General features: G+C 39.3%; 1 protein-coding gene across 2 annotated transcripts; it reads right to left on the minus strand.

The window, feature by feature from the left end:
* Nucleotides 1-1,740: 1,740 nt before the first annotated feature.
* ACTR2 (actin related protein 2) lies at nt 1,741-25,332 on the minus strand. 2 transcript variants are annotated; one of them, XM_039568919.1, is made up of 10 exons: nt 25,187-25,328; nt 18,989-19,099; nt 16,133-16,147; nt 13,845-14,060; nt 10,224-10,296; nt 8,200-8,336; nt 7,258-7,407; nt 6,432-6,577; nt 5,905-6,037; nt 1,741-4,759 (listed from the first exon to the last, which is right to left on the minus strand). In XM_039568919.1, exons 1-10 carry the CDS (start codon nt 25,232-25,234, stop codon nt 4,589-4,591), a joined length of 1,200 nt encoding a protein of 399 aa, XP_039424853.1. In that variant the 5' UTR covers nt 25,235-25,328; the 3' UTR covers nt 1,741-4,588. The 2 variants fall into 2 exon arrangements, with proteins under 2 accessions (XP_039424853.1, XP_039424855.1); XM_039568921.1 differs by lacking the exon at nt 16,133-16,147 and having other exon boundaries at nt 4,372-4,759; nt 25,187-25,332.
* Nucleotides 25,333-25,344: the final 12 nt, after the last annotated feature.

Below are 25,344 nucleotides of genomic sequence, written 5' to 3' on the forward strand. Positions count from 1 at the left end.
GGGTTCTGTGGCTGAAGATGGCCCTTAGTATCATTCCAAGTCTCTGCTAAGACTCTTAATATGTTTTATTTATGACCCAGAATAGAAACTGTTTCCCTAATCTTCAATGTTAAGGTTGCTTCCAAAGAGAAAAAAGAAATTTCAAAAAACCCAAACAAACCAATTGGGAAACAAAGCCCCATCCTGCTTCTCCCCCCTGAACTTCTACTTTTTCCAGCAGCACCACAACAGAATTCCGCATGAGGCACAGAGAAGGCAAGAAACTCTTCTCCGGCTGTTTCGACAATAAGCAGATACGCACAGAAATCTTGTTTTGTGCAGTTGTTAGTTGGTTCAATGGGCTGCAGCACCAGGTTACAGAAAGGTAAGCAATTTACATGGAGGATGTTATTAAGGAACTATTTTAGTGTTGCAATGCAGTGAAGGTAAGAAGCAAAATAAGCAGCCTGTTGTGGATGGAAGGGTTTTTTTCTTGAGGCCTATAATGGCAAAGTGGTGGTGACTTACACCATCAGGACAACAAACCAACCCATTAAGAAGGAACAAGCATGACATAGTAGGGCCCAAATAAAGCAAAATTTTAGCTTAAATACTTGCTGAAAAAGTCCAATTTTTTCTAATACCATTCTCCCCAGAGTTAGAATGTAGAAGCAGATATATTTGGGTTTAAAAAAAACAATAAACAACCCCAAACCAACCAACCAACCAAAAAAAAAACCCAAATAACAACCAAAAAATCCCTCGAAACTAGATCTTTCACAGTATTGAAACAGCTAATGACACTTGTTTGTGGAAAATAGCTGAAGTGCCCACAGGGAGGAATTCACTATTGAAAAAGTTGACTAGCAAATGTCAACTGAGCTGTATTTAGTCCTTTCCACACAAAAGCCATGTCAGGCAAAACAAGCCAAGTGGGAGGAGCAGGGACCATGAATTAGTACTGAGCAGAGGTATAGCCAGATGTATTTATTTTTTCCCAAGAATGCACAGTGATGAAACACAGATTTGGGGTTAAGGGTGGCTTTATTTTTTTTTTCTATTAAAATCCTGTCTATCTGCATCTGTCCCTAAGATGACAAGTGTTTGACCCAGCCACTGGCAGATGCATGCAGAGCCAAACTGCACATAGTGGTTCCATCTAAGAAAAGCAAACCCATTATCCTACTAGGAACAAGATGCCTGGGGAACATTCCTCCAGCACAGCATGTGTAATGGACTCGGGGAAGAAGCTGGTTGAGCTCATTTCAAAAGCCAGATAAATGCATCATGAGTGGTGGACCAGTCACTAATCCACTCAAGTCCTTCTAAATGCCACAGGTCAACGCCATATGCACTTTTTCTATCAGTTAAAATAAGGGATGCAGGTGAAATAGCACATGAAGTCACAATGGCAAGGAGACTTTTCCTAAACAGGGCATCATTTTGTGGCTTCTGACCTTAGCCAAGGATGCTGAGGTCAATACAAGTTGAGGGCTCTTCCCATTTTGCAGTATGGAGGTTGATCTGGAAAAAGATTCCTGTCCAAGGATAAGGATTTTATTTTCTTTTTAAAGAAAAGGATGGAGGGAGTGGAATATTGGCTAAAGAATGGAGTATCACAGCAATCAGTAGAGAATGTGTTATTTTGTCACGTCAGATTTCCTCAGCAAAAGCGGCTCATGATGGTTTTGTGATGGAAGTTAAGTTAGAGAAAAACTGACAGAACTGTGATTTCCCAAAGGAAACAAAGCAAACATAATCTACTTTGAAAAAAATCTGATTTTATTTTTGTATTGAAAAGACCTGTCAATTTAAATAGATGTTTATTTCCATTCATGGTCTCAACCAGTGTTGTGTGTTAACATTATTCAGAACTGTATAAAAAGCCATCTGTGTTACACTGGTTAACATCCTAGAACACTGGGGGAGGGGAGGGTTTGAAGCAGCTTAACATTAAAAATAGGATGTTCCCAAAAAACTTACAACTGATGCGGCATCTTCTATTCTAATTTTATAGGAGCTGAAGCATTTTGCAAATACAATTCAAGTTATTTGGTCTTCAAAAAGACTTTAAAACCAGATTGCTTTCATAGCAGTATTGAAGCTGTCAGCTGAGAGAACACACACACAACACTCTTGTGTGTGCAAACACATACATGGAGAACCACACTGAGCACAACTGGAACACCCCATTCAGTATCTGGATTACGAATGTGTTCCTCTGAATCCATGATCACAGTTAATATAAAATGCTAGTTGCTTTTTTTAATATATACATGGTTTCCATGGAAACCCAAGATTCTGCACAATCAACTGACATTTATTACTCATGGTGCTGTGAAGTTCTCTAGTGAAGGGGCCAAATTCCAAAACCTTTACTCAAACATGCACATACCTCACCGAAGCCAGTGGACAGGGGAGAAGATGGTTTAGAAAAGGGGTTGCAGGATCAAGGTCTAGATTTGAAAAATCACATGACAGATTGTCATTTAAAAAAGTTTTTAAGTCATTCTTTGGTTTATTTCCATGATTCCCAACACTGTCTGAAAAGCCCAGAGACAGTCACATGAGAAATCATAGCTCTAAAGCAAGCCCACAGCATTTTTAAGTCTTGTGTATTAAATGTTTAGAAGACTACAGGAATTCGGAGTACCCCTTACATTCATGTCCCCAAAAATCTAGTAGCTGCTTAAGTGCATGCACTGAGGCATGACCGGCATGCCTGTAAATTCATATTGTTCAAGTTAAGAGTAAATATAGCTGCAAAAAACCCCACCCACCTATAATTAAATGGTCATTACTAGCAATACTACAGTGACTTGTCTTGTTATTAAAGAAATGCAGACATGGTTTCTGCCCCTTTGGCTCGCTCAGCCAAAGGAAGCTGTCTGCTCAATTTAGAAAGGAAGCACATTTTAAGAATCCAAGGGAGTTTAATATTTCCATGTTCCTGGGGTCAATTATTAATGTAAAGATGTAGACAAATGGCAAGTATATGAAAGCATCTCTCATACATTCCAAGGTTTGGAAGTCAAGAGCAGATCTTGACTTCCTTATGCTTAAATGTTATGGTAGGCTTTGAAAACCAGTCTATTTCTATGGAAAGCAAAGTAGAACTAAGTCTAGCTAGCATTTGTATGCAAGCAGTTTTTGCTATGCTTAATGTAAGGCAGATTTTATTGCAAAGAGTTACCAGTCTGCTAGTAGGAAAAAAAATACAGGCAACTATACTCAGAAAAGGTGGCTGATACTTACTAGTGACAACTTCCATTTTTTTAGAACAACTCAGCTTTAATGTACTTTCTGGAAACAGCATTTTCATCACTGGTTTTCACTTCCTTTCCCATCCCATGTTAAGTATCAAAAATCAAGACTGGATAAAATGAATTGTGGCTATTTACCAACCAACATCTTGTATTTCAATATTATTCTTAACTGGAACAAATATAAGTCATTCTTTATAACCTACTGCCACTGGTTGTTTATAAATATCAGCTTGCTGCAATAAACACTGGTCATTGAAATACTCATTTGCAGTAACTACTTGGCACTAGGTTAATGTAAAGTTTAATGGAAGTGCTTCTGATGTACATACAAGCACTTAAAACATCAGACTTTTTAAAACTTAGTTCTGGGGGTTTTAATCTCTATAGTTACAGTTTTCATAAGCATTTCTGAAAGTATTAAATCTCTTCAATAAGTTTAGAGGCTCCTGTCTCAGCATATCTAAATTTCTTCAACAATTACAGAATAGCTAATTTAACCTTCTTGCTTCCTATGCCAAGACAACACAATACCAAAATTTAGTTATGAAAAGAGGCATTTTTGGTCAGGCTGACCCCCCAGCTGTCCCTTAACAAAAAAGAAAAACAGCTCAAACCTGTCTCCTCTCTCCAGAAAAAAGACACCTAAGGCCACAAATGCACGTTTGCCAGAACATCAGGTGTTTCTCCATTTGTGGCAACTGTACATTCCCACTTAGAGAAATACAGTCTGAAGGCCCCACCACCACCTTTAAGGATGAACCACCTCAGAAGCCAGTTTAGGCAGCAGTGCATATGAAACCACATTACATCGAAACAGTGTGTTAAAGTCATTCCAGCTACTTCAACTAGTTTTTAACAATGTTTAATCAAAATTCCTAATTGCAGGAAAGAAAAAAGCAAACTTAATGTAGAGAGAGGCATAAAGATGCAAAGATAACCACCACAATGATCCAATAGCAAAAACTCTTGTTTAAAGGTTTTCTTATGCTAAAAAAGGCACACAACCCCTTGTGAACTAGAGACAAAAGCTAGCAGGACTACAGCAATAAACCCAGAAGAAAAAGCCTACCAGAATTACCCAATTGCCTACTGGGAGGGAACAATGAAGTAGACAGGCTGCTCTTGCTCCGTTTTGTTTGCAGGGAAGTGGTCAGATTTAATAGTCAAATTTAGCCACATTAAGAAACATTTAACAAAAGCTACCCCAAGAAACCAGAACAAAACCTGACGTTTGGGTCAAAAGGCCACAGACAGGCCCTTCCATAGCATGTAGCTGAGTGAGTTCAGAGATTGGCAATGAAAGAAAAAAGCTTTAGACATGTGACAGGAACGAGCTTTGGGATTTATCGAACAGTCACACCAAGCTTCTCCAGCACACGCACTCCCTTTTCCTGGTACTCTTGTCGGGTCATCCAGAAGTTGTCTTTGTCTTTCATGATGTCTGCTAGAACGGCGCCCCCCAGAAACACCATGTGCTTCCGACGAGGGGGATCTTCGATTCGGATCTTAAATTTCTGAGAAAAAGAACAGAAACTGTTACTAGGATTCTTGAAACAAAGCCTTGCAAAATAAAATTGGGCTTTCCACCAGAACAATGAAGTGGAAACTGTCTTGTGAGAAAAATGCAACTAAAACACTGAAATGTTAGCATAGGGCCCTCTGTGCGAGCTTCCAGCTTGCGCAACCAAAGTAAAATAACGACTTTGCACTGGAAATTAGACACAACTACTGACACTTGCCCAAAAATTGTACTTTCAGTATATTGACAAAAAGCCCAGGCGTCAGAATACTGACAAAAAATTAAAGACCCAATTTTTGCATTTCAGGAACACTGTAAAGAGTGAAATAATTCCTAATCTTTGATGGCTAAAATTATCAGAAGTTGCCAGATCATCAAATCATGAGTATTTTAGAACTATACCAATCTACACAATCTAAACCAGCTTAACTAATTAATATTCCCTTAAGTTCTTCAGTGCTAAAGCTCTAACTTCACGAGCAAAAATGAGTACAAAGCTATGACTGAAATACTGTCTCAGATGTAAAACATTCAGTACAACTGACTCATTCCACAGAAGATCTTCAGAGAACACTGTATTAAGAACGAGGGAAGTTCAATTCAGTTCACCATTAGAAACTCCACTCAAAGGAATTTTCAGTACAACACGCTGTTACCTCTGTAAAGTGTGCAGCTGTTGCCTGCTTATCACAGTAACCAATGGAAAATTACTCCACCTGAAAGCGTGTTAGAACTCTAGCCTCTCACTTTTGAGCATTTCACTTGTAGTATGAACCAAAACTTTCACAGATTGAAAAAATTTATTTTTTTTTTCTCTATGACAACTTTAAGGCACAGAAATTCCTTAGCTCTGTTTAACCAACACTACAATTTGTGTCCTGGCATTTATCAGCCTGTTTTACATTCGAACCAACCCAAGACTTCAGGAATTATTTGCTACTAGCAGGGTCTAGAAGGTAACTACTTCATTGCAAGTATGTACAAAGCAAACGCAGGGTGTGAGGAACGACAGGCAGCGATTTTGCAAATTGCAGAGGGCCACCCGCAGGCTCTGTCATTTCTGACCACTTGGTTCCCTCTAGTGGGGATTCAGGGAAAGCCTCTGCACCCTCCGGATGCAGCAGCCAACCCGATACCCACCGAGAGTTTTTCCACATCTCCTTTCAGAACTCGTTCCAGGTAGAGCTGTTTCAGTTCCCGCTCCAGTCGTGAAGGCAGCCCGGGATACATGGTAGACCCTCCAGACAGCACAATGTGCTTGTAGAATTCAGACCTGACCCAAAAAAAAAAAGTCTTTGTAGTGTTGTAATAGTGTACTCAGTACTACTGTAGGTACCTTACAGACAGGGGAGTAAATACAAATCTAAAAAACAGTCACTACACAAAGACAGACTGCACAAGTTCAGGAGACTTGCTCGTGCTTTCCCAGAAAGCAGAAATAAAAAAATATTGTGCTTTCAAGATTTTATCTTTGCTCGTTCTTACCCAAATAGTTTCCAGACAACCTGTGAAGCTTCAAAAACTCAGCCTGAGCCCCACTCCCAGCATACACCCTCCCTAAGGAGCACACATTAGAGTGTCTAAAGCAAAAGGTGTTACTTTGAAGACAGTTAGTTCTTGCATCACCCCTGCACCCAGACCGAGAATTTTAAACGTTCTGCTCTTACCTGGTATCAATGTCAGCAGCCTGGATGGTGTTGAACAGCAATTCAGCCACACCAACCCCTTCGACATTGATTAAGTGAGGCTGGAAGAGAGCCTCTGGTGCCTCAAACCGTTCTCCACCAACTTTGATAATCCTGCCATCTGGGAGCTAGGGAAGAAACAACACCATTGAAAAGACTACTTTTAGCCACTTGAATACTAAAAAAAACCAAGAGGAAATGACCTACATTGCTCCCAAATGTTTTAACACAGGAAATTGTTGATAATTGTCAGCACTGCAAGAAGTCATTCAGTAGTACTGAAAGAATATACGAATTCTTTAATCACTCTGCAATTCACTTTGAGACATCAGGAACCAGATACATCGATATTGACCTACTGAATATTTCCTTGCAACACCAACTCCTAATATCAATTTAAAAAACTATCTTACAGCAAGAATAATGCTTTTCTGCAAATTTTTCCAACTGTGATCACAAAGTATCCACTAGGAGCAAGTCTACCTTTCCTGACACCAGATATCATTCTCATGTCTCACTGCTGGATGGATGAAGATGAAACAATTTCATATGCTAGAATAAGTCCATTTTCTCTACAAATTCCTGAACATTGAAATTTCAAAGATCTACAATGACAAAAATGAGTACAAAGTCTTACAGAAAATCTGAAAAAAGCCTGTAGAAGATTTCCGCAGAACCAATTAATCTGATTCTACAGGCTGAGAAGTGAGCTATTGCCAAGAAAAATTGTAAAGGAATCAAAGCTAAATGCTACCTGAATTTTAACCTAGGAAGTCTAGGACAAGAAAAGCTGTCCTGAGACACTTACCGTGTAGGATTCAACTAGAACTGTGGTCTCTAGTGCCAGCTTCTGCTCCTGTTCAATGTTGTATCCCACGTAACACAGCTTCTCCTTGATCATGCGAACTGTCTCGAAATCAGCAGAATGGTTGAAAGCGTAACCTCGCAGCAAGAGGAGCTGGAGGGAGCACAGCAGGTAAGCAGGAAATGAGAAGAACAGTCCAGATCTCGCCGTAGAGGGGTACATTTAAACACGTATCTCTGTTCATCTCCCTTTTTTAGCTGCAAATGTGGGTATTAAAACAAATCCATCCCAGCGTATCCATTATCCCCAGAAAGGCAGCAGCATTACTCCAAATGGGAGATTCTCTTCATCATTACAACTTTCAACATAACCAGCACAAAGACAAATGAAAAAAACCTAAAATAATTCTTATCTTTAGAACTTCACTTCAGAACATTCCCGCATTCCAGTTTAACCATAAAGTTTGTCAGTCCAGGATGTTGCTTATATTTAAAACACCCAAACAAATGAACTGTCTATCAAACATGCTCTCTTATTTAATAATCGGGGAAGAATCACTACACTATTTTCCACACTGTAAGAAAGCCTTTCTGAAAATAGATGAGTAGGACTGAAAGAACACAATTTAGCTTTCACTTTAGGTATTGAGAAAGGCAACTTTCAAGTTTTTCCTTCCCAAATATGGAATAAATTCCCTTCCTACAAGACTGCCACTAAAAAAATGTGATGTCTGTGAATAACATCAATATCATCACATGTGATTTAGATGAGGAAACACAGTAAGAACAGACTGAAGCAATACAGAGAATACAGGAGTTCTTTATGTAATTAACATATGAATAATAAAGGAAAAACACAGAGTGGTTTCTTGCTGTCAAGGGATTTTGACTTGAACCAACATACCACAGATACCAGCCACAACCTTAAACCCTCTTCCCAGCTTACCTTAATGAGGTACCTAGTGATATCCCTGCCAGCGATATCTAACCGTCTCGTGAGGTGAGGGAGAGAGAAACCTTCATAAACTGGGCAAATGTGAGTCACACCATCTCCAGAGTCCACAACAACACCAGTCAACAAACCTAAAAGAATGGCGGGGCAGTACAACTTTTATTAGCACTTTCATAAATAGAGCAGAACAGTAGTGAGTTTAAGATAGGATTTTTCACTGTAACCTGACACAACCTCTCTTCCCTCAGTCATCAGTGGATTTTAAACTTCAGGATGTCATAGTAAGAAATGTTTTCATATATTTTTTTTAGAAGCATTACTTTTACTTTTACCTAGATGTTTAGAACTCTACCGCTCACAATTATATCTGGTGTTTTGACATCTTAAATTCCACTCTAATTAAAGGGAATATCTATGCTCATTAAATGCTTATTGGGGCACAAATTCCTCCACAGATTCAGTTGTGCAGCCTTATATTAGTTTCTGAAATATGAAGAAACCTAGAGATGTTCAAGCCACAAGTTTACCTTGTTAAATTCTTAGGACTTGTTGATTTTTACTGGTATTCAGAAAACCAAATACTTTTGTAAGGTAGAGAATATTTGGACTATACAGCACACACCTAGTATTTTCTCACAGAGGTGGCATTAGGCTGAATGAGATCCACCTTCACAGAATAAAAAAAAAATCAACTCTCACAAAAAAAGTTTACCACAAACTATTAAATTCTAAGGTATACAAAACAGGTATCATGAACGTGTAGAAACCGAAGTTTCTACAGTTAAGAGGCAAAAATCAATGGTGAAAGTTGATCAGAAAACAGTTTTATAGTTTCTCACAAGCCACCTAAAGCAAGAAAACATATTTTAAGGAGATACCTTAAAAGTGTGGTATACTGAAATGAGGCACATCTCTATATAACTTTAGCCACTACTTCAATCTTTGAAATAATATAAATACATAGGATGTTTTAAAGGAGGGGGTTTTTTTTGATTTTCAAAATCAAATGTTTGATTTATGTGCCCCTGGATTTTTACATCTTAGAAGGTCTTCAGCTTTGTTTCAGATGATGGTTTGTAGAAACACTGCAGGCTGCTCTAAGTTGTCTCACATTCTGTTATTCACAAAGTAATTGAGTACTACACAGTAAGGTACATGTACAATTACAGCAGAATTTAAGATTGTAAATGTCAGTTAATTAAATATTTATAGGAATCAAACCAAAGAAAACCAAGGGGAAAAATGTAATAGCACACATTGCAGCAAATAAAATTAATATTCAGGTCTGAAAAAGTGGTTTTGGTTCAAGTGGTTATAATGACTTGCATGGCAGAACCACCCTTCCAGAACCCCACTGCTTTTGGTCTTGGACATAGGCACTACAGTGACGTGTTAATGGACTCAGATATTTATGTCCTGTCATGTGACAGGTAAATACACCAAATCACTGACAAACAGATGCCAGGAGTCATGGTATTAGAACTGATGTGCTTGAGTAACTTCTTAAAATCCTAGATGGACTGAAGTTGATGGTAGAATTTCCACTGAATTCAGACAATCCATAATTTTCTGCTCAGGCTGAGGACCATTTCAATCTAGTTTGCCTACAGCAGAAGACTCAACATTTAATTATTTTTTCCCCTGAAAACAGTACAGAAGTCACATGATCATCGTGAAATTACTCTCTTACTCATGGTAAAAAGTTCTTCGTTTTCCAGAAAATCCAAAGCAAGCCATTAAGACTTGATGCCAAAGGCAAAATGATTACACCCTGGAACAGTAGCAGTTTTGAGGAACCAGGTTTTTGCATTTATCCATGCAAAATCCAAGTAACACCGACAGTGGTACCTAAAAATAGTTCCTCAAAACAAAAAGCAAGCATGCCAGTCAGAGCCAAATTTCCTTAGAAAACAGCATAGAATTAAGCCCAAGACTCCAAGACCCAGTGATGCCATATTAGTACTTTGGCTCAACAACACATTTGTAAACTAAAGAAATTTTAGGTTAATTTTGCCTACCTTGAGCATACAGAGTAAGAACAGCCTGGATGGCTACATACACCCCAGAAAACTGGTACGTCTCAAACATAACCTGTAAGATGAAGGCAAAAATCAGCTTCCAAAATAGACCAAATACCTCAAAGAAATTTCATGGGTGTTTGAAAACTATTATTTCTAGAATTTTGTATTTTTACTAATCAAAAACACTTCCCAAGAAATTTCATCACACAGATTCTACGCAAACATTAGAGCCCTATGTGCTTTAGGACACTAAGGAGTACATTCAGTTCTGTACCTCACCTGTTCACACCAGACAAGCCAGATGAAATATTCCACATCCGTTTAGCAACAAAAGAAACCCACACACCAATTTCTGCAGCTTTACACAAATTTTCACTTTTCCAAAGTGCCTAATGAGTGGGAGGCAGTACTTGTAGACCAGCTGAACAATTCATTACTGAAGTGTGACTTGGGAATAAAATGTTTGTTTAAGGTGTATGCCTTAAAACAAAGTTCAGGCATTTTTCATTCTTCGTATTAAGCCATACGGACTTTGTACTACTGCAGACTATGTCAAATAAAGACTAGACTCCTGCATATCTTAGTCTAGAATAAGCCCAGGATCACAGGTGGTTCTCTGGATCTGAACCACCTTCTTCCCTTCTTTAAAGGGCAATCAATGACAAACTTTTAAAATTAGTGCAAAATCCACTACAGAGAGAAAACTGCAGGTTTGCAGAATTCACACTGAAACAGGAAAAGTAACTGCTTGTCTTGTACACTAGGTTTCCCTAATCACTGAACTAGTTTCAGTTAAGAAGCAGGCCAAGATTAAAGGATTTAGAGTTTATAAGATCTTGTCTTCTTTCTAAACACACAAGAAAAGGCCAAGTAGATAAATCATGCTGTACAGCAGTTTTCTCCTCTAAAAGCTTTACCAGGAAAAATGGATGAATTCTGATTATTCCAACACATACAGAGGTTTTGCCTTTGCTACTCTAGAGCCTTGTGAACCCTTCTGCAACTTCTAGGATTAGAAACTGATTGAATCCTAAGTACTCCCACAGCTCAAGTAAAAGATATCTAAATATTTTTGAAGCAAAAAGCTGATGCCTGACAATTTTAGAATTCTGAACTATTTAAAGAACCTCCTCCGTTAGAACAGTGTGAAAAGGAACAGAAAGGGAACAGCTGAAAGGGCAGCAACTCAAAATAGATCCGCTTTCAGCAGTCATTGTCTAAACCCAAGACTATTCCAATGGATATTTTCAAGCAACCTGAGTGCTTATTAAATGAAAAAATAATGTAAGAAAAATCTAGATTATCACCTTCATACAACAAAATCAATATTCAAATGGCATTAGTTACTGCCTTCACATGTACCAAACCCTAAAAGCCTCTACAAAACCTTTTATAACCTTTGGGGGTGTTGTCATTCATTCTTCCAAGATATACTTGACATGGAAATTGCCTTGACACTGGACATGTATGTGAACAAATCTTAAGATGTAAATACTGAGCAAGATGTTTCCCTGAAAAGATTCTTTTTCACATGACAGCAGATATTTGATTACCTACCGAGTGATGTTCTAACTGGGTACAGAAAGGAAGAAGAATTAAAAACTGGGGAAAAATATAAGGAATCATAGGTTGGATTAGATGAAGTGACTGTGCTCGAGCGTCTCTACAGCTTCTTGATTTGCCACTACAGTCTGGGTGCTTCTGAGGGTGTTACACAATGGGAGTGCAGCAGATAGACACAAACAGCTAACACGCTGTCAAGCTGAGGAGCAACCAGGGTCTTGTACATGCTATGGAAGGAAAAGCACTTTTCTAATATATATTTTACAAAATAGCTGACATGTGAACACTTGCTGCCTTACTATTGCAGGTGGGTCTGATAAAGCCATGAAGTGAGAAAAGAAAATTACTGGAAACAGAATGAAGGACAGCATATATAATTATCTATCATCTTTATATGGTCCAGATGACTAAGCTTTTCTTCTCAAATGCTCTGCACTGTATCCCAAAATACAGAGACATTATTATATTTACTGCAGGCTTTAGGAATTATCTTAATTCAGTCCTCTGCCTCACACTGGGCTTGCCTCCCTGGAAAGGAGGAGGCTATGTCAAAAATGGAAGGAGTATAAATATGTTGCAGTTAAACTAAATATTGTAAGTTCTCCTAACATTGTGCTCCATTAAAAACATTAATAGAAACAATGAGCTTCTGTGTACTCAAATTTAAATTCACAAAAATGGATTCTAGTTCTCACTAATCTGCATCATGATTAAGTATCTATGATCTCTGGGGTGGTGTTAAAGAGGCAAATGGAGCAATGCAAATATTCTACCAGAATTCAGAGGCCACGCTAGACTCTTGAATTTCTGGTATAAAATTACTTGGCACCAGATTAACTAAAATCCATCCTTTTGTATTTATCAGGAAAACAGAAACAAGAACACTATTGTTGACAACTGAAAAGCAAAGAAGCCTGGACAGGAAGTAGAGCCATTCCTGCTATGAGGAGGCCACCGAGAATAATCTGCTCTGCCTATCACACCACAGCTGGCTAATACACAGTACATGATATTACTAGTGTTGCATTACCTGATACTCAGGTTATAGATCCCTGATGTCCACAATTGCTTAAAAAATGCAGTTTTTTAGATTTTAAATTTTAAAAATTTAGATTGCAGAGTCTGATTTTTTTCACTTAAGTTTTCCCAATTTTGCCAGACTTCATTTGCTCCCTGGCCACTGAAAGAAAGGATTAGTGCAAATGTATTCACTGCCACACTGCAGAAAGCACTACTGCAGCTGTGACATCAAAAGGATTTCAAAGGAAAGGCAATGATAAATGTAAATTCTTAACAGACTAAGCAATGAATTTGTGGAAATATATATACCAGCTTTGATATTCAAACTTACATTAATTGAAAATACGTATGATGCTTATGAGAAAAAAATGCAACAAAACAGAAAACGAAACATTTTGTTCTCATCAAACATTACTGCTCTTCAAAACTGAGTCTTCATCACATAGTACAGTAGCTAAACAATATATATCTGACAACCTACACTGAACACAACATTCAGCTGGAGCTTAGATCATCAGGGCAGCACTCTGAGATTGAGGATGCAAGAACCAGGCTTTCCTTCTTAGAAGGCTTTCACTGATGATCCCTAGCACTAATTAAAGATTAGTGCATTGGTTGTCATCACACCTTCCTCTCAACTACCTCCAACAACACTGCTCTGTCTGGTAAGCATCATCTAACTCCAATCTCCTCTGCATTACTGGCTTATACAAGTCCAAGTCGTTTAAAGTAATTAACATTCATCCAACAGCTAGTAATCAACGTATCCTGGGTATGTGAAGACAGACATGTATTTCCAATTCTGTGTTTTAATGCTGCTGTTAATGCTTGAGACAAGACGCCTGCTTACAGCTTGTGAATGAGATCAGCTGGTTTGAATTTAAGCACAGTAGCATTCATGCCTATGGCTGAGAATGAGTTTTGGTTAGAGAACAGAACTGCTTTGCTTCAGACAGTCACTGCATGTTGCTGGAACAAGGAATCTCTTAGCAATGCTCCAATGACTGTGTATCAGCTTCTACTAGACAGACATACCTCCACAATCTTCTCCCTATTTTTAGTTGGATTCATGGGAGGCTCTGTGAGTAGTATTTTACAATTTTTTGTGTCAATATTAAGTTTTTCTGGTCCAAACGTGTAATCCCAAAGGTGTTTCATATCATCCCAGTTTCGAACTATGCCATTCTCCATCGGATAATTCACTTCCAGCATTGATCGTAATTCACTGGCTTCATCACCAACCATGAGATCCTGTAAAATTTTAATACAAAAACATGTCAGTGTTTACAAAGTTTGCTAAACACCAAACTCCTCAAAAATGACAGTGAACTGCTTCAGCCTGTGTCCAGATGTGTTCTTAAACAATGCCCACATTTTTGAACCATTTGCAGGTACTTAGGAGAGAAGTAGAGGATATTTCATGTAATATTTAAATTTGGCTGTTACCCATCCTAAATCTTTTCCAAAATAAGTATTATTGATTTGATTTTTTCAATTAACCTTAAAGAAACCAATAAACCCTGTTAGAGCTAGAGACTACAAAGACCTTTGTAAGTACGGATGTTTCTCCACTGGCACCTCCCAAATTATTTTATCAAATACTAATTTCTAAGAGCCGAGATGCAAAACAGCACATAAGGGTAGTAGGTGGGATTGGCAGAATATTTTTCCATGCATGTTGCAAATTTCTGTGCACAATACCAAAAAAGGAATAATGAGTGGTGAATAAGCGTACCGAACAGGAGCAAAAGCAAATAAGAGATTATAAGTTCCACACCAGACATTAAAAGAAACAATGGTTTACATATTGCCTGTGTCAATAGGGTGTGAAGAGACATATCTAAATATACAATATAACCTCGTCTGTTCCTTGCCAAAAGTCCCATGCCAGAAACCCCAGTAATGTGTTCTTGCACAAACACAACCAACTAATGCAATTTGTATAGTCATTTCACAGTGATTAAGCAATCTGTTTATTAACGTTAGTTATGCAAACATTGCACATTCAAATTAGTAGCATTGCATCTTCTCCTTTCCCACGTATTTCCCACAGGAAGTATGCACAGTAACATCTTATCTTTGCTCCTCATTATATCCCATACTTTTCTAAAGAACCCCGAACTGACTCACTTGTACTTAGGCTGTAAGAACATATTTCTAGGTATCATTAGCTCTGTGTCCACAATAATATTAATTGGAAAAAAAAAAAAAAAAAAAAAAAAAGAAAAGCCAGCTGCTTCATCCAAACCTATGCCACGACAGCTCGCAGTTACTGTGGCACAGCAAACTTGGAAGTGAGGGTTACTCAACCTACTATTCAGTGCCAGAGAAAAAAAGATGCACAAGAAAAAATCTGGCATCCGGTTTTATAATGCGTGTTTTAGAAGTAACCTAAGCAGTTATTGTTAACTATATAAAAAGGAAGTGAACTGGAAATAGTTTAAGTGAAACCACTCCTCTTTCACCTTCTCTCCCTGACAAGGTGTTTTACTTGTTTTCCTTGCACAGCAGATCTTCACTTGCACTTTTCTTGCACTTCAGCTCTTGACTGTACAGAAGACAAAAGTCAAGACTCCAACACTTTCAATCAAAAGCACTCTAGTGAAACCATAGTATGAGAACTCCACCATGCAGCCACATTACTCATGAGAATTTAAGACGACACAAACTCCACCAGTTAGAAGAATCAGAAGATCAGAAGCCTTTTTTGTGCACTGCTCTGTGAGGCTCTAAGCTGCCCAACAGGACATAGCCCAGGAAAAACCGCTATTCAAAGGTGCAAAGTGAAAGTTGCACAGAACTTTCACATCCTTTTAAAACAAAGCTAAAGGGAAGAACAATTGTTCTCTCTTGAGAACATCAGCACTAGCACACTAACAAACACGTACACTTGGCAGTTGAAGAAGGACAACACAACCAAATTTGCAGAGACGAATCAGTATTGTGGCATCCAATGTTTCCACCACTTCAGTACTCAGTAATATCTGTCTACTGAAAATCTGAATGTTTCTTCAAACTCTTGGTTTGTAACGTTAAGTAATTTCTACTGTTAAAGATGCTGAGTTCACGTTGATCTTTCAATGTTATTCTTGCATCTTGCAAAACTACAGGTTATGTAGCATTTAAAAGCAATACATAAAATATTCCCATTAATTAGTTGCCAGTAAACCAAAGCAATGAACAATGTCCAAAATAAGTATGTATTCAAATGTAAAATGTAAGACAAGACAAAACAATGAATAGCATTTAAAAAATAACATAACAGCTACTAGGTCTCATCAAGCAAAAATGGTAAACAAAAAGCACAGGGGCACCTCACTTACCATCATTTTGTTATTCTACTTCAACAGGTCAAGAAAGGTGAAGAAAAGGTAGAAGCAAGAAAGTCAGAAAACGCCTAAATGAAATTCTCAAATTATTTTAAGTACACAGTAGAATTAGGCTGAAAAGAGATGCATGTACAGCAGGAAATGATCTGAGTTAGTTTAGTTAGGGCCAAACTAACATTATCAGGACACCAGATTAAATTGTCTCTTTAAAGGAAGCTATTGCTACATGTCAGTGGCAAGTCATGTTTAGGCTTCTTAGGCTGCAAACAAGATTGGTGTATCTGCCTATCCGTCATAAATAGGATTCTGTGCATAAATATTCTGTAACAGTGGAGTTTTGCCCTGGGCAAGGTGTGTATCTGAACTACACAAGACTCTGCACAGGACAACTGATCATAACTAGCTCTGACAATCGCTAAATTTAAATTTTTTTTAAAAAATCATTTAATATATCCAAGAACTGAAAACTATTCCTTAGTACTGACTTACTAATACCCCCCAAACCTGCTGCAAAGACTTGTAGGTCAGTAAAAACCAAGAGCAGCATCTATGCTTCTGGTTTTACTTGCAATTTTAAGCAAAATAATCCCAGTAATAACTGAACTCCTGAGTAAGAGAAAAAAACGATATCCCTGCTGCTAGCTGAAATGAGAATCCATAAGGAAAATATGGTCAAAGCAACTTGAAAGTGGTAACTCAATGGATGATAACCACTGTTTTGATCAGCTTCCAGGCTCCTTTCACAGAGTTTCTGAATTTCACAGGAGTGCAGCTTTCCTGAATAGTTTTGAAAAGTTAAACTGATAATCTTCTTGCCAGCTTCCTTTACTCGGTTTTAAACTTATCCTGTAAGAACTCACAGTGTATGCCCAGAATTAAATTTTGGCATAAAACTCATCCACTAAAATACATTTTTTAGGAAATCTGCAAGATTCTCACAAAGAAAAACAGCACTCATGCTTAACAAGTCTTTCTACTGTATTATCCTACTGGGATATCCAAAGTATCTGTGGCAGGGGTTTCTTCTCTTGATACACTGCTTCCTTAAGAAAGGGTGACAAGCTGTTATAGGCAGATGATATAAAACTTCTAGAAAGAATCTAGACACAGTTTGTACTCTTTGAAACACACCCACATGATCCATGCTCAAGCAGAAGACCAGCAATGCATGCAAAATGATAGTTTACAGGTTCTTTTGCTGACATCATAGCAATTACCCACTTCTACCTCCTATCTTTTCAACATAACACTGTTATCTGTAACAATATTAAATTAAGGTATCAGATAATCAGAGGATACCAAAACTGGCAGGACAGGCTGTATTGAATCAGCTGGAAATAAAACATTACTTCAACAATGAGATTTCATGCAAGAAAGTTTTGGGGGGGGGAGTTCAGACTCATAAATCACTGCATAATTTCATAAAACTTTACCAGGACCTCCTTTAAGGAGGCTTCTCACATTAAGTTCAAAGAAATACCTCTCCCCAAGTCTTACTAGAGAAAGGATTATGTTTTCCTTCTCCTTACAAAAAAATCCTCTCTACTGTGAAAGGGAAAGATTTCTATCCTCTCAACCAAATTGTCCTAGCTGACACAAAGTAAAGCATTACTGAGATAGCAACAAGACAAACCCACAACCATATCTTGGGAAGCTCTAGTGTCTTTCAGCCTTTTGACTTCCTGGTATGGCCTGCTGACGCTACAACCATTTTACAGGCAGAAGCAGAAACTCGACAACTCAAGTTCTCCTTGTCAGCTACAGGGTTCTGAAAATAAGGAACAAGACTGGACTGATTTTTTCTCCTCTTCCTAAACTGCTGCTCAGAAGCAAATAAGGAAAGTACAATTGAATGCCTGTATATGTGTGGTCCTACTTAACCTTCACTGGCTAAGTGGGCACTTCTACAGTTCTGCATTGCCACCTGCTTCTCCCTCGCTCTCCAACTGGAGTTTGCACGACGGTCTAGTGAGGCAGTCAGAACTTCACCTGACCAAGAAATCCCTCTTTTTCAGCTGAATCAGCTCACTGAAGCGGCTCACAACATGCCTGCACAAGCAGCATGACCAGCACAAGGTGAGAATTGTGTGGTTAGAAGCAAGAAGGGAGGATGTGACCACAGCAGGGCCAAGACATTTACCAAAGCCTGTATTGAAGAAGCAACTAATAACATTTGAAGTATTACTCTGTAATTACAAAATAAGTGAAAAATTATAGCTCCCTGGACTTCAGAAAATGAATTCAACAGTAGTTCTCCCCCCATGTCTTGGAATAATGTCCCAAGACAAAGCAGCCTGAACAGAGCCTCTCCATCTCTAACTGGTGTGGAGCACCTACATCCATCAACAGCAAAAGGAAAACAAAAACCATAGAAACAATGAAACGCAAACACAACCAAGGTTAAACATCTCATACAAGATCACAGATGATCAACTCTGAGTAGAAAGCAAACCATACAGAAAAACCTGGAAGCTCCAGCAGTTCTTCAGCATTGTCTCAAAATCCCACAGTACGGCTCGGTGACAGTCAGTCACTTCTGTCTGAGTGCTGCTTTCTAATCTTGGCATCATTTGCATATTGGCATTTGAAGCCCCTTTTTGCCCAGAACCACTCGAGCCCTACCTGCTGCCTCCTCAGGTGTACTATCTGAAGGCCTCCAGTGCTTTAGATTACCCTCTTCTGAACTTTGTAGTTTGTGACAGGCTAAAATCCAATACAGAAACAAATCAAGAAATACTGAAACAGCATAAAAGGGAGTTAAGGAAAAAAACACTTCCAAACATTACACAACTCAAAAGCTGCCCTAAATATTTTTATCTGTCAGAAAGAAATAACAATCAAAACATTTACCTTGATTTCAATGTTTCCTACTTTAGCAGTTGATCTTATAATGGGTCTTCCAACCAAAGCTGGAAAAATGTGCTCTGGAAAATTTGAGCCTGCATACCCACATTTCACAAACTGAAAAGGAAGAAATAATTTTATTAGAATATGCATTATTTTTTTTTACCAATACAAACCTGGTTTGGGGTAAAAAATTAAAAGTCGAAATTTAAGCGCATGTGCCCCACTGGAAACCAATTTGATTTATACTTTCAAATCAATTTTACACATTTTAGACGATACATAGGTCTTTAAAACTGAAAAAATTATTTTCCAGAATGTTTTCTGAATCAAGACTGTCATATTTTTGAGAAACAGTATTAAAATTAATAAGTACATTGCAAGCTGTAAGAGTCCGGTGTCTGAATTTGGATTTCCTGCCACTCTGTAAAAAAGTGCTCTAGCAACGTGAAATCTGTAATTTTGTAATGGATCACTTTACAATGAGTACCAATGAAACCTAGTTAAATCACGTCTCCAATTAGAGCACACAGCAGCGTAATAAACTACGCACCAGAAAAAAAAACCCCAAAACCTTGCAAATTCAAGTTTTATGCCCTTATAAAAAGTGCTCAAATGTGAACTAGCAATTCAGATGGATTTCTCAAAGTGTCATAATTTTTAGGGTTTCCTTTAAGGATAAAGTTTGCAGCAAGCACTTCTAAAACCAACAGCACAACCAAAACCTCAGATGATGGCAGTTCACACCAAACAGGATGCTCTGAAAGACTGTTTGTTACCCCAATATATACAAAAGGAAGCTTTATACCACTGGGTTCCAAGATAGTATATACACTAAGAAAACAATGACAATTTACTGAACAATAAAAAAATAGCCACTAGAGGAAGTTCAGGTGTAAAATATAAACTTTAAATGTGCCATCAAGAAGTTACAAGTTTAGTACACGGGGATCAGCAAATTCTGCTCTTCAGCTGTACTACTTTGATAGGATATTTCCATGTATCATACTCTGAGGTTCTGCCCGCAGCTCATACAGAGCAGACTCCTCTTTTATTCTGATGCACAGTTCACCTACTGGACTGTATCAACATGCCAGAACAAAAACATTTTCATCTGCAAAATTACCCAACCACTGAGGTGCAGCAGCGGTAACCCAGCACCATGGGACCCCTCAGGTTGGAGGGAACCTCAGGAGCTGTCTCATCCAACCCTGGGCTCAAACCAGTCACTGCTGAATTCTGAGCAGGTTGCTCAGAGCTGGGACCAGCTGGGTGCTGGGAGCCTCCAAGAACAGGCAATTCACAGTCTCCTCGGCACCCTGTCCCAAAACATTATTATTCACTGCAGGTTGTATTAAAAGCCATCTGCTAGAATTTTCCAAACGTTCACTGAGCTTTCTGAAGCAAGGTCTGAAGACTGCCACTGGAACAATTATCCAAGCAAAGAGTACAGTTAATTGCAGCTGACAGGAATTCTGTCATTACACTAACGGTAACATGAAAAGTCACTTGTGCTGTTGCTCGTAATTATTCACCTTACTGCAGTAAAAAAGGGCACCTGTTGTGGAAAGAAATTTAGACAGCCAATTACAGAAAGAGCCAAGAGATATTTTAATTATAGCTGGGGTAATGGAGGGGAGAAAGGATTTTTATTTTGCTCTTTTGTGACCCTAGTTTCTTTCACTCCTTCAGTGTTTGCTCTCCAAAGGCAGAGCTGTTTGGAACACCTGAAGAATGACATTGTGTACACAACTCATTTCACTCATTCTACTTCAAACCCAGAGTACTCTAAAAAGGCAAGTATTTACCAATTCTTTCGGTTACACTAAGGCCAGGCGTACCTAGGAGTTATACAGATCTTATCTGTGTATTCAAGAATGCAGTGCTGCTATGAGAAAGCAAAGAGCAGCCACAAGCACTTCTGGATCACATACCTGAACACACCAGAAGGCTTTAACAGAAGTTTTAAATTTGAGGAAACGTATGTGGTATTTTGAAGAGCTGAGCTCAGTCCAAACAACAGTGTCCGTACTTAAAAAAAAAAAAAAATAAATAAAAGCTCCCTTTCAGGCTTAGCGAATTACTGCATTAAGGGCAATCACACAGTTTTTGTTGCTGCTACAGTGTGTAGGTATGCTTGTTATAAAATTCATTGTGCAGGACCTGGTCAAGAAGGTTTCCTAAGAAGGAAGTTCTATGAAACAGCCATACAATCCTATCCTCCAGCTTAGGGTTTCCTAAATTGTTCTAAGCACAACCATAAGCACCTCCATGCATCTTTACAACCGTGTATTTGTGTACAGCTTTTTCCTCCTTTTCTGTTCCCCAGCATGAAGCAACTTCCCTAACAGTCACCACCAGCCATGCTGGTCAACAGAAGTAACAGGATAAGTAATATTTAAATAAATCCTTAGAACTTATACTCCTGAAACGCTTCCCTCAAGAAGCTCCACTACTCAAACTTTTAAACCCTGCTAAACCCCCAGTATTTATATAGCAACCCTGATGTATGCAACCAAAACAACTACTGCACAAAAATCAGTGCTCTTGGCCAACCTTTAAAACACCTCTCAAAATCACATACAACTATACTGACCTAAAAACTGGTGACCTACAAAACCACGAAAATTCTTACTATTTGATATGAATAGCAACTTCCAGCCTCTTTTTGCATTAACACCTTGACGCATCTTCCCAGGAAATTAACTATGTTGGCAATTAACAAATCCTAGACTTTAAAAACAGATTGTCATTTCTCCAACCAGCCTAAAACACAATCAAAACCAGATTTAATCAATGCGAACTACAATGAGTGAGATTAAGCTTGGACATTCAGTCTGTTTCCCACTTCTTTCTGGCCAGAACAGAGAGGTTTAAAAATGACATTTTACAAATTTTGATAGATTCAGCCATACACAGAAAGGACAGAATTTTAATTTGCCTTCAAATTTGAAATTTCCCCCTCCAGTCTACATAAAAATTTGGTGAAGATAAGGACAAGTGAGCCTTGTTTGTCAGCTTCCCTATCAATGGGAGCATCCCCACTGTAGTACTCTCCCTGATACAATCCTGAGTATTCAGCTGATTCAGTAGGTTTATGATGGCCTAACATTGGCTATTATGGCTGAAGAACCAGACTTGGTAAAACTACCAACAGGTAAATGCACAGATCTGTGTAACAATAGATTTTGGACTGGTTTAGATTTTTTGAAGGGGTACAGGAAACATAAGATACCTCTCCCTCCTGTCCCTTATAGGAAATCCTCCAAAATCTTCAAGAAAATGTCATGAAGTGCAGTAATCTGGAACAGCTTCTCTTTCCAAAGTCCACTTTCCAAATGCTCACTGTTCCTGCCACTCTCAATTTGAAACTCTCTAATTTAAGTACAGTGCACTTGTTTCTCTTCCACCTCTTGCTGCGCACACCCCTCACAACAATTATTGAACAATTTCAGTATAATGCTCGTGTCTCCAACAGTAACATGAGCACTCCATGAATTTACCCATTTCTGCAAGGACTTCATCATCATTTGTTTTTGCACACATTTGCTATACATTCTGCATGTTTTAAGAATAGCTACTTAGCTTGCCTGTGTGCAAGCCTATGTATGTAAGAATTTTTACCATATATAGTTTCTTCTCCATTTCACTGTGGTTTATACTGAGTCTTTCACTTCCTACTGAGTCATCAAACACTAAGAACTTGCATGTATAAGTGTTCTTTCAAACTAAAAGAATGAGGAAGCTTGCAAACAGGTCACGTGACTGGTTTTAAAATGAATACTAATACTCTTATCAGATCTCTGAGCTTGATCCTTTCCACTGATGCAACTCTCAAACAAAAACCCTAAATACAGTTACAGCAATTTTACAGGCCAAGAAGCAACTTTCTGTTTGGCCTCTAACAATAAGAACATCCACCTCTAATGCTTTAGACCTCTGAGGTGCCACTGCCTGCCTCCCACACTACGTGTTGCAACAACTTCCTTCTAGTCCCTCACCTCTTCCTCAAAGATAAGCTGCAGCCTGATACATCAGAAGTCCTACTGCAGCCTAACAAGAACAGTAAATTTCAAAGACAAGCCTAATGTTAAAAATTCACCTGATTTTTCCAAAGATATTCTCCATTTTTTTATCTAAGATTTCTGACGCCTGGCAGGAGATTTCATTTCAATCATGCTTTTAAGTATGAGGTATCTTAAATCACTCTGACCTAAAACATCTCTTGTCACATAGGAAAAATATTATTATCAAAACACTGGTTTGATGATATAGAACTACTTGATATCTTCACATGCAGTTGAGACTCAAAAGTTTTACTGAATGGAATTTTCTTCCAGCTTAGTTATCCCAATCCTTGTTCAATTATCCCAATTCAATCTAAATATTTCGAGTTGACTGATTTAACAACTACTTCTGATACTCTGCTCTCCCACCCAAGGAGGTCCGTAGCCAGGGTACTTCCAGACACATGTTGTTCTGCCCAAAGGCCAAGCACAACCCAAAGCCGCACCAGCTGAAGTGACACAGGCCCCTCCTCTTGCACCATAAAGGCACTTTCCACTCCTGTGGTTATTTATATCCTGCTGGTACAACTCACAAAGGGAAAAAATGTATTGATCCAAGATGTCTCTGGAATTAACAGCAGGCACAGATGCCTTAGGTTGTAAAGAAATCTGTGTGGCACACCCAGTTTGTGAAATTTGATTGGAACAACCGCTTCTACCCCATGTGTCACACCTGAGACCAGCCAAGGCGCAACACTGCTGTCACCACCAATACACTAAACATTTTACAACCCAGTGATTATTGCCATATAAAGGATCGCACCAATAGATGAAGCTCTAAATTATTTTTTTTTAAATCTGGGCCTCACAGTAGGAATATTAAAGAAAAAAAAAAAAACAAAAACAAACCCACAGAACCCCAACAAGCGAACAAACAAAAATGTAAAGCAGCTTCCATGTGCCTTTGTAAGAAGAAAATGCTAAATGCTATCTTTTCCTCTTTCCTTTTTCTAAATGATAGCGTAAAAAATGCCCAAAGGCTAAGAACCCTAGCCCTATTAATTTTTGCTATATGAGGGTAAATGAAGACATCAAAACTGTCAAATCCCTGAACTGTCAAATATGTTCTTCCTCCTGAACCATTCCAACAATTTCAGATGCTAACTGGAAAACCTTCTAATTTAAGATGCTGAATCTCTAGTAACATCATCCTTTGTCTCAACTATTCTTTCCTAGGCTTATCAAAAAAACCCCCTCTTCTTTATTGCAAATGTCCACATAAAAAAACCCCAACAACCTGCTTTTTTTTTTTGCCATTCAGAAGATCTTAATGTACCACCAGCTATGTTAACTCTTCACATAATACCGCTTTACTAGGGGAAACCCTAGATTGCTAAAAAAAATTACCAAAGGAAATATCAACCGACAGCATCTGATTTCTTCTTGCTTTAAAATGGTATCTTTTTCACTTCCTGCCAGGGTGCCTCACAGCCTGACAAAAGGATGGATCTCCAGCGGGTGCTTGCACGCTTATGGAGGCAGGAAAAGGTGAAAAGGATGGGAAGAAAACCTTTCATTTAAAAAATGCCGATTTGGAGGTACGTGGCAGATCAGAGAGGTATTAAGGAAAGGATGATGCTCTGTTTTGAACAGCAGCTGCCAAAAAAATAAAATCGAACAAGCCCCCCCCCCCACGAAACCCCAACAACAAAACCCCCAAACATTTTTCTAAAGTAATTATCCTGCAGAGAGAGGACATATCCTGATTGCTCGATGTATAATGCGCTCATTCAGAATTTCTGAAAATCGGTATTTTTGTCTAAACGCTCGTTGCTACAGAGAGACTCGCTCAGATCACGTAGAGAAATCACGATATTGACGGTAAAAGCAGAGCGCCGAGGAGATGGGGGCGGGCACGGCAGACGCAGCACCGCAGACCCCCGGCGGCTCCCCCCTGGTTTGGGGGCACGGGGACACCCGGCCGAGGGCCGGCAGCCCCCCCCGCCCATTCATTCCGCGGGCCCGCGCCAGCGCCGGGATGGCGGCCGGGCCCGGTGGCGGCAGCAGGGCCGGGCGGGCGCGGCCCGCGGGCGGTGCCGGCAGGAAGCCCGGGCCGGCTCCGGGGGAGTCGCCCGGCTTCCCCTTCCCCTCCGCCCCGGCAGCAGGGCGGGCCCCAGCGCCGCCCGGAGAGACTCACCCCGGTGCCGTTGTCGCACACCACCACCTTCCTGCCCAGCGTGTCCATCGCGGCGACACCGACACGGCTCCGCACCGGGACCGACACCGACGGCCGCACCGACACCGCCCCGACCTCCGCCGGGCCCCCCGAGCGCGCCGCCCGCCGCGCGCGCACGC

The sequence above is a fragment of the Corvus cornix genome, chromosome 3 (assembly GCF_000738735.6).
Source record: "Corvus cornix cornix isolate S_Up_H32 chromosome 3, ASM73873v5, whole genome shotgun sequence".
NCBI lineage: Eukaryota > Metazoa > Chordata > Aves > Passeriformes > Corvidae > Corvus > Corvus cornix.